At 42.3% G+C, this 15,906-nt stretch overlaps 1 protein-coding gene across 2 annotated transcripts; it reads left to right on the plus strand.

Annotated features, from left to right (window-relative positions):
• The first annotated feature begins 537 nt into the window (after window positions 1-537).
• LOC147254094 (sodium channel regulatory subunit beta-4-like) lies at window positions 538-15,706 on the plus strand. Of its 2 annotated transcripts, XM_086215615.1 has the most exons (6): window positions 538-1,319; window positions 8,079-8,242; window positions 8,354-8,573; window positions 8,733-8,862; window positions 9,401-9,503; window positions 9,756-15,706. In XM_086215615.1, the coding sequence occupies exons 1-5, from the start codon at window positions 1,229-1,231 to the stop codon at window positions 9,489-9,491; spliced, it is 696 nt and encodes a 231-aa protein (XP_086071741.1). In that variant the 5' UTR covers window positions 538-1,228; the 3' UTR covers window positions 9,492-9,503; window positions 9,756-15,706. The 2 variants fall into 2 exon arrangements, with proteins under 2 accessions (XP_086071741.1, XP_086071740.1); XM_086215614.1 differs by having other exon boundaries at window positions 9,401-15,706.
• The last annotated feature ends 200 nt before the right edge of the window (window positions 15,707-15,906 follow it).

Genomic DNA, 15,906 nt, shown 5'->3' on the forward strand with positions numbered 1-15,906 from the left:
ATGTTACTATTGGCAGAAGTTTATGCACATGCAGTCATTTAGAAGAACCCTTTTAAATCGATTAATTATCATATAAAATAATAAATCAATCCTGCTTTTGTGCCACAGTAACATCCTCGATAGCAAGCCATGACACATACTGTATCCTGCATCTAAGGATAAGTGTGTAAAACAAGCCAGCAATTCTGCTGTACAAGTGAAGAGTCAACAGATAAAGAGATAAAACATGAGTCATTTGATAGAGAAGATCCTGCAGATGAATTGTAGCTTTCAACACGGCATAATGAGCCTGAAAAGGGAGATGCATGAAAGTGGAGACAGGAGGAGGAGGAAAGGATGCAGTGAAGACGAAGACAGGGGTATGTTGTCCAACTCGTAGACCCTCTTAAGCAAGGCTGACTCAGCCTTACTGTGCAGGGTGGATGTGTGTGTGTGTGACAGCAGTACCCCCCACCCCACCCCCCCTCATTTCACGCTATCCTCTCTCTCTCTCTCTCCCTCTGTCTCTCTCTCTCTCTCTCTCTCGTTTCACCTCTACCTCTGCAGTACCTTTCTCCCTCATTTCTTCCCGGCGAGGGAGACGCACACTTTCCGCCTTTCTGTCTGGCTGCTGGCTCTGCTCCAGCATCCCTCGGTGCCTCTCTCGAATGCTCTACCCAGTCCCCCTCCAGCCTATGTCTCCCCCTGTGGGGCTTGTTGGCCAGCCTGCTTCCCCGGCTGTTCCTGCTGCTGCTTCTAGAGCAGTGGAGCTGTCTGACACTACGTCGCTATACCGCTACTGCTCTGCCTCGCTTGTCCTTTATGCCTTTTGCTTCACACTCTGCCTTGCTGGATAAGCACCACTGAGTCTACCAGAGACAGTGACGGAGGACAGGAGGGGTGAGACAGACAGCCTGCACTCTTCATTCAACTACTGCATTCTTCAGTCTGTTTTTTTTTTTGCTTTCTGGGGTTGCGAAAGAGAAACCCGACAGAAGAGAGCTCCCTGATTGAATTCATTTTTCACTCCTTGGACTCATTCCTGGGACGGAGTGTAGAGGAGGGGACAAGAGGGAGGGACTGAGAGCAGGACTTTAGGGTCCTCCTTCAGCAGATCAGCATTCCACCTTTCTGCAGAGACATATAACACAGACCCACATACCTGAAAGGACTCAACTCTGCCAGACAAGGACACAGATTGATAAAGACACACGTACAGAGAGACAGACTCAGACAGACAGGTGGTGTCATGGCGTCAGAGGACAGCAGAGGTTCGAGCGTGCCAGGTCGGCAGAGATCAGGGGATCTGCTTGCTGCTCTGGCAATTACATTGCTGCTGGGTAAGTTATACTTCTCTCTTTACCTTTAGCTCCCACTCCTCACTCTTCCTCTATATTCCTGCATGACCCACCAGAACTTCCTTCTTCTTGGAAAAGCAGCTTCATGCCAGCGTTTGAGTGAATCTCTATTCGTCTATATTCATTATCACATTATCTCATAGTCCTCTTTTGCTTTATGCCTCATCACCTGCTTTCAACTGCTCTCCTGGCTGCTGTGCAAACCCTCAGGTTGAAATGCGGTGATGTCACATGCAATGTTTACCAGTACTGAGGGCATCATGGTTGACGCCATCCAAGTAGACTGATCTGAACTCAGGACTGGTTGACTATCAGGTTGCTGCGCTGGATCAGTGACTCGCCAGCGAAAGGATTTGTCGTTTTTAATAAGAAGCACTTTTTTTAACAAGGAAAGAAAATTAATTGAATAAAAAAAATGTAAAACGATAAAATAAATGTATGATATTGGCACAGCTTAAGTATATGTGTGCGCCAGTGTTGGTTGTATTACTGGCAGTGACGTAGTGGTGCAGTGGTACTCTGTGTTTCTGCTCATACACTCTGGTTTGGTCAAAGCACCGAATAATGGCCCCACACCCCAGGAGTTCCTCATGGCTCTCAGTTTGGCATGTATTCAATAAAATTCAGTCAATAAAATGAGGACTTTAGTGACAGAACTCAGAGAAGAGACTTTGTGTTGTTGTTTTTTGTCTTTTTTAAACGTTACACTTTTGGTTAAAAGGATCGTTTTAGGCAGAAGTGACAGTTTAACTCATTTTCATTCTTTGTTCCTGAAGACGTGATGTTTAGTCACCATAGTGTAAAGGAGTCAGGGCTGTATATTCACAGAGTTGCGGTAACTACCTCTCTCTGGAGCGTTACCGTGTGTTACAGAGGAGTGTTGTAGTGGCGCCAGCTGCTAGCCTAGACCCCGACGGCCCAGGCTACAATGTTCCACAAACATTTGGGATCATCGTCTATTATTCAAAAAAATCGACGACCATTTGTTTGATTTGCACTTCACGTTTAACACAAGAGTGTCGTAAAGAGAGACTTGTGGATCCAAAACTTTACATGTCAATAAAAACCTTTCAATGATGCGGAGTCAATTTTCATTGGCAACGCTGAATAAGGTTACACAACATGCAAATGTCACAACAACAGAGGTTTCCTGTTTTCCACGATGTTGATAATCGCCCTCAGGAAGGGCCGACAGGTGAGTGTTGTCATCTCAATCAACTTGAAAGCTTCTGTCAGGTTCTATACAGCCGTAATGTTTTAGATGAGTTTCGTTGTCCTCATTTCACTTCTGTTTTGATCTGTTGGTCCCAAATGTTAAAACCGAAATTGAACCAAGGGGAAGAATAAAAACTGTGCATTTTAATATTTTGAATGTTATAAATCTCGAACACTGCTGACTTCGTAACAGTCTAAGTCCCACTGATGGCCACTGCAGTCCCGGATTCTGGTCTTGACCTTCTGATGACCTTGGACTGCTGTAATGCTCAAGAACTTTGCACACTCACACATTTTGTAGCAGCCGTAGTGGGGTATCAGTCACATAATAACTACTCATACACTCTGATTTGTATGGGTACTACCATCCTCTCTCTGGTCCTTCAGATGGATCCGTAATCACCATGATGTCATTATGAATTCAATGTTCAAATTATCCTCGCTGCCGGCCCTCATCTCTCTGTGGCAGCACTGTCCATCACCATTTTCACACATGTCAGTGCTTCACATTGGGGCTTCTATGTATTTTGTCATGTTCTACATTCTACATCATAATGGTTATTCGTCTAAATATGTCAGAGTGAGACTAAGCTGGACTCACATTATTTCAAGGTTCTTCTTCCTATACTCTTCGACCTGAAGGTGTCAGTCAGTGGTGATGTTGAGATTTATCAGATGTTACGTTCTAAACAAACAAGAATCGGATGACTTTTTTTTTTTTCTTTTTCATGGTTAGGAAACATTCCTTTTTGAGAGCAACGATCTGTATTTCCCAAAAAAAGATCAAACATTTCACATTCGACCTTTCCTTTTATAACTACGCACAAGATTCACCGGGATGATTTTATTAATGCTGGCACTGATACTGTGGAGTGTCAGTGTGTCCATATGCGTAGTGTGACTGTAACCTCCACCTCCGTCACCTCGCCAGCTCTGTTGGTTGGGTCACTTACCAGCTTGTAATTCATTCACCTTGGTGAGAACGTCACACTCGCCTCTGCTTCTTCCTCCACTAAGACCATTCCCTCTCCTCTCTCCCACCATTCCCGTCATCTCTCTCCCTCTCTCTCTCCCTCTCTCTCAGCACGCTAATAAGTGTCCTCAGTCAGCTCTCTATGGGTTCACTCAGAAATACATTAACCCCTCAATCTCTGGCCTATTTAAGAAAACACTTCACCTTGACAGTCAGCCAAGGGCACTCACCGTCAGTTGCATTCCTCCCTTTAGGTTCCATGATTCATGTATTGATGTTTTCCAACTGGGGCACACGGGTATTTGATAGTGGAGCTAAAAATATCAGCGATCAAACTTGCACATACTAGTATGACCAGACACACATGACAAGTAAAGTACAGTACTACAGTGAAAGTGGGTGTTATGAAAGCTGCAACAACAGGAGGACAGAAGAGGAGAGGAAGGGATGAAAACAATCTGATAATGGAGAGCAGATGTTTTAAATGCACTTGTGCAGTCCATTTCCTGCAATGTGGGTGTTTTGCCTTCCAAGTATTGCGTCATTATCATCACTTGGTTAGACGACTCACTCAAAGGCATAATGCCAATGATTATTAATAGAGGTAAAAACAAATATTCATGACAAGGACAAGGCAGAGCAGGAATTCAGACCGTTATTCACTTCCAGGAAACGTTTCCCTCCTTCAGTCCAACAGTCCAGCTTCCAAATCTCTCCTCATCTCACATACTTCCCTGAGTTACATGTTCTAAAAGCACGTGTAAGAAGGAAGAGGACCATTGGAAAAGTGGCCAGAGCTGGAAAAACAAAACAAAAGTAAGAGTCCATTAAAAGCGAGCGGAACCAGAAGTAGAAAAGTACAAGGAGAGCCCAAATGGCCTACGTTGCCACTGAAAGCAGAGGAGACGAGTCAAGATGACTGCAGACGAGAGATAAAAATATCCAACAGTAGACGGTGAGATGAAGGGGGTACGACTGAGGAGACAGGAGAGCAAAACTGCAGAGGAAAAGCAAATAAAATACAGTTTTATCTTACACGTAGTTTAGCATTCGCCTCACTCATTTGATGTCTCCTGCATCAGTGTAGCACAATAATCTCCAAACGTTCAGTTCATATCGTATTTTACAAATTCTGAGATTAGATAGTAGATTTTTTCATGTTTTTGCAAAGACACAAAGTGGCAAACAACTTTAGAGATGGAAAAAAAAAAAAAAACAATTTGTAGGCTGAGTTCAAGATTACTGTAACACTGTTTGCACCATGCCCAAGTGCAACGTGATCCTGGGCAGGTCAGTGTAGAGAAGAGCATTTATAAATAGGACTCAAGTGTGTGTGAGAGATACCACAGCAATAATCTGAGAATTACACCAGCTGTCACTGAAAAACAACATAACCCACCTACGGCATCATTTGGCAAATTCAGCTGCTTTTTTAAAAATTGTTGTTTATTTGAGTTTTGAGATTGTTTCTGTGGCTTTATTCAATTGCATCCATCGCATCATTTGATTGTATTTGGAGTTCTCTTGTCTGCCTGTTGGTCCGTCCCAGGCAGGCTGTGGGTTGACCAGTCAGATCGCAACCAGAGTCAAGAAACCAGTTTCAGAAATTGGTCACTGGGGGTTTACGCCCACAGTGCAGATGAAACAAACAAACAAACAAAAACATTAACAGGGGAACAACCGCAGCAACTTTGGGAAGCACAAAGCGTTTTTGGTTTTTTTTATCCCCGTTAAAAGGTTTTTTCGGATGTTTTTCGCTACCCGGCGGAGGGTCAATGACAGGTGTAGAGAGCGTTAAGCCCCTCAGGCAAATTCTTATTTGTGATTTTTGGCTTTATAAATAAAATGTGATTGATTGAGGAAGAAACGACACAAGTTATCGAATTTCATTTCAGGTTTTGCCAGAGGAGGCGAACCCCAGTTTCAAGTACTTCAGATGTCACTGATGAAATGCGTGTTCTGGAATGTCATAACAGACAGCACATTCCTAACATCGGACTCAATAGAAGATATTTAGCTTTTTATTCTAATTTTAAAAATCCATTGTAACATGTGATACAAACACCGGACAATCATGCATTGAGGTCCTGGTGTTGTGGGCTTTTCTGACCCCCCCAAATTCTATGGAATCCATGTTTTCCACAATGCTGCAGTGCGTTACTTCATTGACACTTTAAAAGAGGGATTAGGTCATTATATTTTGGACAGAACTGGCATTATATCTTATTACTGAAGCCTCTTTATTACGCTTTTGGACAGTTAATATATTCTGCTTTGGCTTGACCCTGGTAACCCCCCCCCCCTTCCAGATTTCCTGCCAAGATCCCTGTCCTGTATCTCTGCAGTCTTAATAATACTTCCATTCAGTCCAGTTGTTTTGCTGGTTCATTGGCTGGCTGCTGCTACTTGTAGCACGCTGTACTCCACAGCAACAGCCCTGAAGGAATCATCATCATTAATAAGGTTGAAGAATTTGATTTATTCTGGCTAAAATTTTTGAGCCTGGAGTGGACGGACAGCCTGAAAGCTGACAATCTTCTGACTTCTTGGAACTCTGAAAATGCTTCCAGGCCTGGCCGAGAAGCTGCCATAACAAAATGCTGATGTTGTACAGTTCGTCAAACCATTTAAATAAATAATATGAACTTTTTTTTTAAACAAAATCCTGTCAATATGTCTTAATATCTTACAAGAACAAAAGCAGTGTTGTGGTCTTGCGTATATAGCAAGTCAGGTTGCGCTGGTGGATGGGACCTACAAAATGTAACTTTGTTGTTTTCAAATTTGGTCTCAACTGGTGTTGTCAGTGAGTTTCATTTCTGGAAGAACTGATGTGTATTATTATTATAGACATCCATGGTGTACAGAAAATTGAAATGCCAGTATTTTATTCTGGTAAGGACAACAGCATTCTTCCCTTTCTTCCCCTCAGTGTTTTTGCCAATGCTGGGCTCTAACTTGTGCTCTCTAGGCTCAGGACTAAGGTGGGTTTTCCTAACCTGCTCCTGGAGGCTAGGCCCAACATGTGTTCCTCAGTCCTACACACCAGGCTTATCTCCTCTGCAGCACAGACTGCTTCTCCTGAGGTCAGGCCCCATCCAGTTTCTCTGCAACCTGCATCTTAGTCCACCTGTCCCGAGGAACTGGTCGTCCATGCAGATGCCCGGTCTGTCTCTGTTCCTGAGGCGCCAGCTAATGCCCAGCCTAGTCTTGTCTTTGGTGGTGCACCAGAACCCTGAGGCTGTCTGCTTGAGCCTGTTCTTTCACTCCCAGGCCTGAATGCATCATGAGTATAATGGTCCCATTGTTTATACCAGATCTCTTGTTTGGTTCACTGGAATATGACAGTTGTAAGAGGGAGCTGGAATACTCAAAACCTTCCGCAGAACTTGTCCGAGGTGTTGGTTTATTTAGGAGCAGACCCGAATCCCAGAACAGATGCCGAAATTACTGGGGAGAAAGTCATTTGAATCCTGTATAAATGACTGCGTTTCCAACTTTTCCCAAGCCATGATGTTTTCATTACTTTAACCAGAATTTTTGAAACTACAAAACATGCACTGCTGGCAGAAGCCTCACGTGGTTCCACGGTTCTAAAGTCCAGAAGGATTCTTTCTGTGGTTCCTCCACTTAATGTGGTGCCACCAACTTATCATCAGTGTTGAGAGGTTGTGGTCATGGCGCATATTTTGTGAGGTCAGCTTGCCCCAAATACACACGCACACATACACACACACACACACACACACACACACACAAAAAACCACTCACTTGACTGATAATTATATCTTGTTTTCTTTATCCAAATATTTACTCTTAGTTGTCTTCAGCCTGCATCTAATCAACGTGACGACGGCTAAATTGCTTAAATTTTCATTTTTCTGAGAAAGAAGGAAACCAACACACTACGTTTTGATTCCATCACTGTGATACAGTACCACCAATGACCAGAACGTGCAGTCCTAATATCTTTTTAAAAGAAAGAACTGGTGGAAAGCAACATCTCCTAAATGAACATATCTTCAAGCTTAATGGCAACTCCCTCACAACGGATAGAAATCTGGCAAAGATGGAAGATGGCTACATCATAAGAATTTGAGTTCTGACTCACGAAATTCACACTAATAATTAAAAGGTAACACTCTCCAGGGAGTAACATAGGGAGATAAATACTGAACCATTCCGATTAAAAAAAGTAATTAATGGAGAACTGAAATCACATTTATAAGTAAAGATGAGGTGAAAAAAGAAAGCTGAGGTTTCATGAGTTGTCTATCCAATAACCTGGCCGTTTAATCAAGTGGTGCCACAGCTCAAACATCTTCAGGTCACTCCTAGTTCGCCCAGGGGGTTCAAATGAGACATCTTTGTCATGCATATCTTCAAATGAATGCTTTACTGGTAATACATCTTGCACTATGTTTGTGTTTAGTGTCTCTGTCTTGCACGTGATGTGTGCTGCTTTTTCTGTGTTTAGCTGCCTGTTTGGGGATTTTACCAAATGATTTTCGTGTCACTGCATTCTTCCTGCCCCCTTCTCCCCTGTCATTCAGGAATATGGAGTGCTGGTGGACTGGAGGTGTCGACCGGCAAAGTTTCTACAGTTGAAGCAATGAATGGCTCCACAGTCCTGCTCCCTTGCACTTACTCTTCCTGTATTGGCATCAGGAACCTCTACTTCAACTGGCAGTATAATGATAATGGAACCATGTTGAAGGTACAGACATCTGCAGTATGAGCAACAGAGACTGAGACTGAAGGGACCCCTTGATTACCAGAAGTTACTGTTCCTTTTTATTCAAATGTGTGTGTGTGTGTGTGTGTTTAGTATTGTGAGGCAGTGATTTCCGTCGAAGGCGTGGAGCCACGGGTTCATGTGTACCATGAACGTGTGGAGTTTGTCGGCTCCTCCAAGAGCAACAACATCTCCATCCTGCTGTGGAACATCACCTTTGAGGACGAGGGAGAGTACACCTGTTTCGCCCGAAACCCAAAAGAGAAGAGCCGCAACCACAGCGCCATCTTCACTCTTATAGTGGTGGACCAAAGTATGTGACACACGCACTCCTTTGAATACACCTGGCAACAGAAATACATATTTTATTAAAATAACTCAATGTTTTGAGAGTGCTTGCAGCCTCAGGCTCTTTCTCTCAATCGTTATTCATGCATTCCCACAATGTCCAACTCGTTCTCTTTCTTTACAGTGAAAGAGGTTGACAATACTTTGACCGTCATCATTGTCTCAGTGCTGGGTGGAGTCATTGGCTTAGTGATCATTGTCATGGTGATAAAGGCCTTGGTTGTTCACTTCCTACTGAAGGATGATGAGAAGAAGTAAGTAAAATCCCCGCGGATGTCGATAGGAGGCAGGCGGTTTACACTAGATGGATTATAGTCAGTAATGTGCTTATTGCAGCATGTATTTGTTGGATAAATTGTGAGCCTTAGTTTAAAAAAAAAAGGAATGAGGTCATGCCAACAGAGCACAAAAGGTCTATTAACTTTATTAAAGGGGCTGAGCATTGGAAAACTGCTGAGTGGCCTCAGTTTGCTACCTTGAACTTGTCAGACTATCTGATCGTCTTGACTGGACAATGCTTCATTAGATTGCACTTGCAATAAGGAAATGAGTGTTATGACCATTCAGAACTCGTGAAATACTTCAAAAAAACAATTAACACATAACAAAAGACATTTTGTAAAAAGTCACTGCAAAGACTCAAGTCTTAGGGTAATTCACTCAGCCCATGGCATTTACTTCTATCAACATCAATGCAGAAAATAACAACAACATCATCAACGGAGTGGCGAGAGGCCCCGGGTTCGTGTGTCCAGCTCCGCATGTTAACCTCTGCTTTCTCATCCCCCGTAGTAAAGAGTGCCTGGTGAACTCAGGGAATGACAACACGGAAAACGGACTTACAGGAGCCAAAGCTGACAACAAAGGGACACCAAAGGCATGAGCAAAATGCAACGTATGTCTATGTTTGTATATATGTTAGACAAATGTACACGTTCAGAGAAAATGCTGTTGTCGATGGACTGTTTTATCTTAATAGTGGCTAAATAATACACTATGTAAATGCATATTTTACATCATGCTTGAGATTTAAAAATTGTGTATCAGCTTAGATCAGTCACATCCCAGCTAGCAGCCCGTTTGTTTCAGCCTCTGTTGTCGAAATCTGCTGTCGTTTTTTTTTTTTTTTTCTTGTTCTGCTGTGCAGCCACAAATATCAGAGGAAGGAACCTTGCCAAAGCAGAAGCTCAGCTGTCAGAATCCTGCTTCAAAAGTCAGCCTCCACTAAATACACCTGTTAGCTTTAGCTGACAAGACCTTTTTGATTCATAGTTTGGAATACCTGAGTCATACCTGTATGTGAAACTTGGACCTAAACAAACCGGACCAGTGGAAACACGTTCACTTTAATGCCACAATAGATAGCCATAGTCTATGCACTGCCATGATGTCAACTGAACAGCACAAAACTGTTGAAATACTTCTCCCGAATCCTCTGTCGACTCTCAGGGCGTTTTCACACCTGAAAGTTTAGTCTGCATGTCCCTCCCATCGACTGGAAAGTGGAGAAAAAATTAAAGACGATAAGTGACACTCCTCTCTCTGAAGCCCTACTGGCTTGAGAAGTCTTTAAAGCTATTTCTTGACCTTCAAAGGCTAAAATGTCATCTCACCACTCTGAACTTCAACCTGAATGTTTACTGCCAGGTCCAAGTTTGACAACACCGGTTCAATCAGCAGCAGGTTTTGATCAACTACCGGCCGCTCGATGCTGACAAATGGACTGTCTGACGTGAGCGAATGATCTAGTTCTGCACATCTTTTATTATTTTGCTTTAGATGAAACACAGGTGCCTGTTATGCTTCTGCTCCCTCTGTTGGTGGGAGGAAAAAAAACCCAGAAAATATATTGGAAAAAAAAAGGAACAACCCTTACCCACATCAAGACAATCCCCAGACTCCCCAGCTCCCGAAAGAGAGGAATGAACTTGTTCATGCTGCTTCTGACTAATAACCAATGCATTTTTAGCATGTGCGCATTTTATATAACGTCCTATAAGTCTATGTTGTCTTACATCACAATGCAGGAACATGTCTGTGTCTCTACATGGTTCCATTTAACCCTGCACATAAACCTCAAACCTCTTCCGACGTTTGATGAACACCTCCTAACGCACCTTTAAGCAGGCCAGGGTGATTGAAACGTGACTCTTTTTTTTTTTTTTAGAACAATGGTATTCAGGTATTCTTGGCAAGGGAAGAGCGAAGTCACAAGAGCTGAACAGCTCTGCTAGATGCGTGCGACAAAGTCGTGGCACCTTGACAGGAGAAACTGTGGAGAGAGATGCAGTTCAGCTCCACGTTTGGAGGCATAGTCAAACTTTCTCTGATAACTTTGACATCACACAAATATATATTTGCAAGTACAGTGTACCATATCATGTACTTATATTGATAGGGACAATATTGTCAGTATTGTATATTGACAAAATATTTTCCAGCAAGTCTGTATTAATTTGCTAGAGATATATATTCATTATGCTGATCGTATTACTGAATGAATGTATGAATATATCGATAAGCCAGTATTTTCTTCCTTTGTTTTTCCTTTTTCCTTTTTGCCAGCTGTCTTAGTCTGCGGTGCTTGTAGTTGCTCTTTTAATGCTGAGTCCATTCATGCATCATCTTGACGATGGAGGTTTAGTTTTCATGATAATCATTTAATTTAACTTATCTTTAAAAAAATGTTAACAAAACAGTTAGCAAAATGATATTCAAGAGAGATAACAAGGTACATGAGCTCATAATTGATCAAATGATCTCAAGATTAATCAAAAATCAACTATTTTGATTCTGAGAAACCAGTTATTATACAGCTTAACTCCACAACCAGCCATTAGTTCAGATTTGGCAGTTTACTTGGACTGCAACTATTAAAATGGAAAATTTGGAGAAGAGAAAAGCCAGAGCTGGAGGTTTTGAAGAGTAAAATAACATTTATTAAAAAATCTAATTTTGTTTTGGAGTGGAAAAACAAATTATATAAGAGAAAGTGGCTGCTTGTCTTCAGCCTGAGATAAGTCAACGGGGACACGTCCCATGATACTCTGTCCATTAGAAACGAAACCCTAGTATGTGAGATCCTTTAAGAAGCCGGCAGACGTGACCTGCCGCACCCTCACACATCGCTGGCATAGCTATGACAGCTGAGAGCTCCACACAAACACACACACTGACACTTGTAATCACATACTAGAAGCCACTTGGATACCAGAGTGTAGCACACTATCATGCGTACGAACAATACAGCACTTTACCACTAGACGGAGCGGCTGCACAAAGCAGTTGAAGTCCTTGTTGCTTTACCATGTTTATTACGACATTTCCGTCACCGTATTTAGGTTGGAGTACTTCAGAATGGTTAAAGCATAGTCTGACTCCATGTTTCCTCACTGAATACTGGTTGTGTTATTATCCACTTCTCTTAGCCTGCTGCTCTCTAATAAAGGAGCGCAGATCCCCTCTTGCTTTCAGTGGAAGCAATAAGACAGACATCTGATTATGCAACAACATCTTAAAAGGCACTTTATTGATGTGTTTGGATCGGCTGTGATCACAAATCTGTCTGTCCATGTCACTGTTCACTGTACCAATGTATGTAACTACACTGTGCTAATGTATCTCGGCAGGACTAACGCATGGACATTAGGTTAACATTGGGCAGATTTATCTGCATTGGATCAATCTATATTAGGTCCCATTTACACTCAGCTGAACATTCCCAGAGCAGATAAATTAGGAAAAGCTTGAACTTGAAGCTGCATTATAAACCCCTCCATCCTCTCAGTTTGATTGACCAGTGACATCCAGGGCCAGATTAACACTCCACAGTGCCCCTGGGCAACAACCTGTTCGTGCCCCCCCCAACCCCCCAAACCCACAAACCCAACCAACACCGCGGTATCAACAATTAACCACAGAAGATTATAATATTGTCCTACCTATTTTCGGTATATTCTTTAAACTTTCCGCCTTTTTAAAATCCCTGTCCTTTTTTAATTTGCGTTTAGCGCTCCCACTAAGCTGACCACCAGGTTTCTCCATTTTCGATTTTTTTTTTTTTTTAAATCGAAATCTCCCTTGCCTTGATTGGCATCACCATTGCTTTGACCCGCCCCATGGTGGGCTGACGACCAATGAGGGGGCTCTGCCCCTCAACTTGGACTTGCGCTGACAAAAGCTACAGCGGCAGCTGTCAGGCTTAAAGCATAGTGAGACTAATATTTTTTTTTGCTTTTGCACTGATTGCCGCAGGGCTGCGGGATCCTTCGAGGGCTCGCCGCGGGCCCTCTAAGGATCCCGCGGCCCCTGGGCAACTGCCCAGTTGCCCTAATGGTTAATCCGGCCTTGGTGACATCCCTCCAGTAGATGCTTCTGATGATAATCATACATCCCAATATGAACCAGAAGGAATTTCATCCTCCGGTATTTTTGTGTTTGGGCCTTGATGAACACCGCTAGCAGCACTGAAGGCCGTATATCCAAGTTAGTGGCTGTCCTGTGGAGTGACAGGGAGGTGAAACCTGAAAAGGGTTTAACCACTGCATTTAAAATCAGAACATTTCCAATGAGTGAAATATGATGGGGGGTGGGGGAGGGGGGGGGTGAAAAACAGTACCATTCAACCGGTATGACATGCAAACCGATCAGCCAAAACATCAAAACTACTACCAGATTTCATATTCAGTGGAGTTCATCAAATCTGCAACACACCGCCCTTCAGGAGAATTACTACATTCAGTTTTTACGGAAAGATTTTGAGACTGGAGAGCGGTGAGGTGAATTTAATATGTTGACCGTGAAAAAAAAATCCTAAAATAAGCAACAAGCAGTGTGAATCGAGGCATTCCCTGGTTTGAGGGTTAAATTTGACTGCATTTTGGTTTTGTTTGTTTTTTGGTTTTGTTTTAACTGAGTGTAAATGGAATCAAGACAAAGCTGTCGAGATTAACGATTTGTGAAACAGTGTTGTGAGTGTTTTGGAAGGAAACTGTTATTGCTACTAATACTGTTGCTGCATCACTATGCCAGTGATACAGCATCATTGTTGTGTTGTAAAACTGTGGACACGGACGCACAAACAGACTTACTACCTGATGGTGAGTCTCTGTGAGGACGGAATCCATATCCACAGTTAGGGAGACGCAGTGTTGATTTGTGTGCTTTCCTGAGCCCATACGTACAATAACAATAGACCACAATAGGTGGATTCATGCAGGGACGATGATGCATAGTAACCTTCACTGACGTGTGTATCTGTAGCCACAGTCCTGTTGTTTAGTCCCCATTTGTTTTTCTGTAACTTAATGCTGTGAATCCATCATCAACAGTGTCAGAGGCTCCTTCTCCACTCTGAACCGCACTGCTAATGTGCGCACTCGTTTTCTGAAGTCAAATCTACGTGTCGTGCAACTGGAGAAACAGAATCAGAAGCATGTTATTGATCCCGCAGCAATGTGAGGAGCTGCTGCCAGATGAAGGCCAGGTTTATGCCTGGGGATAATTAGATGGAATTATTGATGATATGACATGGATGAGTTGCCTACATATCAGACAGAGTTGAGTTATGACACTACTGGTAGCTTAGGCTGTGTTATTTAATCTTAAACATGGGTTTCCTTCCCTCCCATAAGCCCTTTTTGACATTCTGACCTGTGTTTTCCTGTCCCCAGTATCAGTGCTGAACTCTACATGAGTCTCATGGTTGGCTGTGAGCAGCGAGTGCTGCAGTGGGGGAGAACGAGGCAAGTTGAGCCAGGGGGTAAAACTCAGCCACTGCCTGTTTCTAGGTAACCATAAATTCTGGATGTAAACTTTGGAACATTTTGTTGTTGTTGTTGTTTTTGCATCATGAGAGGGGGAAGCAAACCAGTGATAAAAGAAGTATCAGAGGAATACGAAGTAAAATCAGTATGTTTCTAAAGCATCTGAAGTAAATGGTTTATGATTTGAAGATTAAACTACTGAACAAAGTCATAACTTTAGCATTAAAGTGGATCTGGACCACTTTGTCAAGCAGTTTTCTCAGAATAGAGGCTGTGGGGTCAAATTTGCCAGCGGAGACAATTTTGTCATCATAAAAAAAACCAGCAGAAAGGGGAATTTCAAATTCACTGAAAACAACATCACACACATGGTTTGACTTAAAAGTGTAAGTTCCTGCCTTTGCTAACTCCAGGGCATTGACAGAGTCCCATATTACCTATAAATTGTTGGATTTTGTCAAAATATTTTGATTATTTGGAGTTTGACTACTTTTTGTAATCTGTCAATACCCTCAAACTGATTTCCATGCAACACTAAATCCTGGAGCACATCTATGATTTGGAACAGGCAGTGGCTGACCTCAGCTCCTTCTCCCTTCAGTACATGGTTCATTCATTCAGACTCTCCTCTGCAATGGTGCAATACAGCACAGTAGATACAGTATGACTGCCACCCAGTGGTGGAAGCCAAAAACATGAAGTAACTTCCCCTTGAGTGTCAGGGAGCTGATGACGCGTTCAACATGCACGCATCTTACTTTGTTTCAGATTAAAATTTCAATGTGATGAAAAAAAACATGTAACCTGAAACAAAAACTGTAATTTTATATGCAACAATGTGACTCAACCTTCAATGTAAAAAAAAAAGTATATATATATATATATATATATATATATATATATATATATATATATATATATATATATATAAGATTACAAATACATAGTGCTGAAATTGTTGCAAATTAACGTGCGATAGTTTGCCTAGTTAGTTTATAAGTTCCCGTGATTAAAACAAGGAGTGGTGCATATGTATGTTTACAGTAAATTGAATAGGATCCATGCAAAAATTTGTTAAAACCATGGGTGTTTTATCCAGTTACTTCCAAATGACAGCTATAGAGAACAACGACTAGTTTGAGATAATGTTGAGGTAACATTATTCACTACAGTGAGAACTGACCTCTATGATTCCTTACAGTTAGTCTTGCTCGTACTGCCAGAGCGGCTGAAACTCATACTGCCAATCCAGGAGTCTCATGTCTGCTGTTACACTACTGTCACACAACTCTACACACACACACACACACACACACACACACACACACACACACACACACGATCAACATATCACATAGAACGATATTAAACTACGTACCACTGCATGAGTGGCATTTACTAAATTTCTAAATTGTATATGATGTTGCTCTCTAGTGTTGGCAACACTGCCAAGCAAGTCTGACGTCTTCTGCTTCTCACATTCCACTCAAACCTGAGGATCAATCCCTGATCTTATTGAGCAGAGATTTTAGC

The sequence above is a fragment of the Aulostomus chinensis genome, chromosome 10, assembly GCF_037954235.1.
Source record: "Aulostomus chinensis isolate RoL2024-O1b breed Wild chromosome 10, RoL_Achi_v1.0, whole genome shotgun sequence".
Classification (NCBI taxonomy): Eukaryota; Metazoa; Chordata; class Actinopteri; order Syngnathiformes; family Aulostomidae; genus Aulostomus; species Aulostomus chinensis.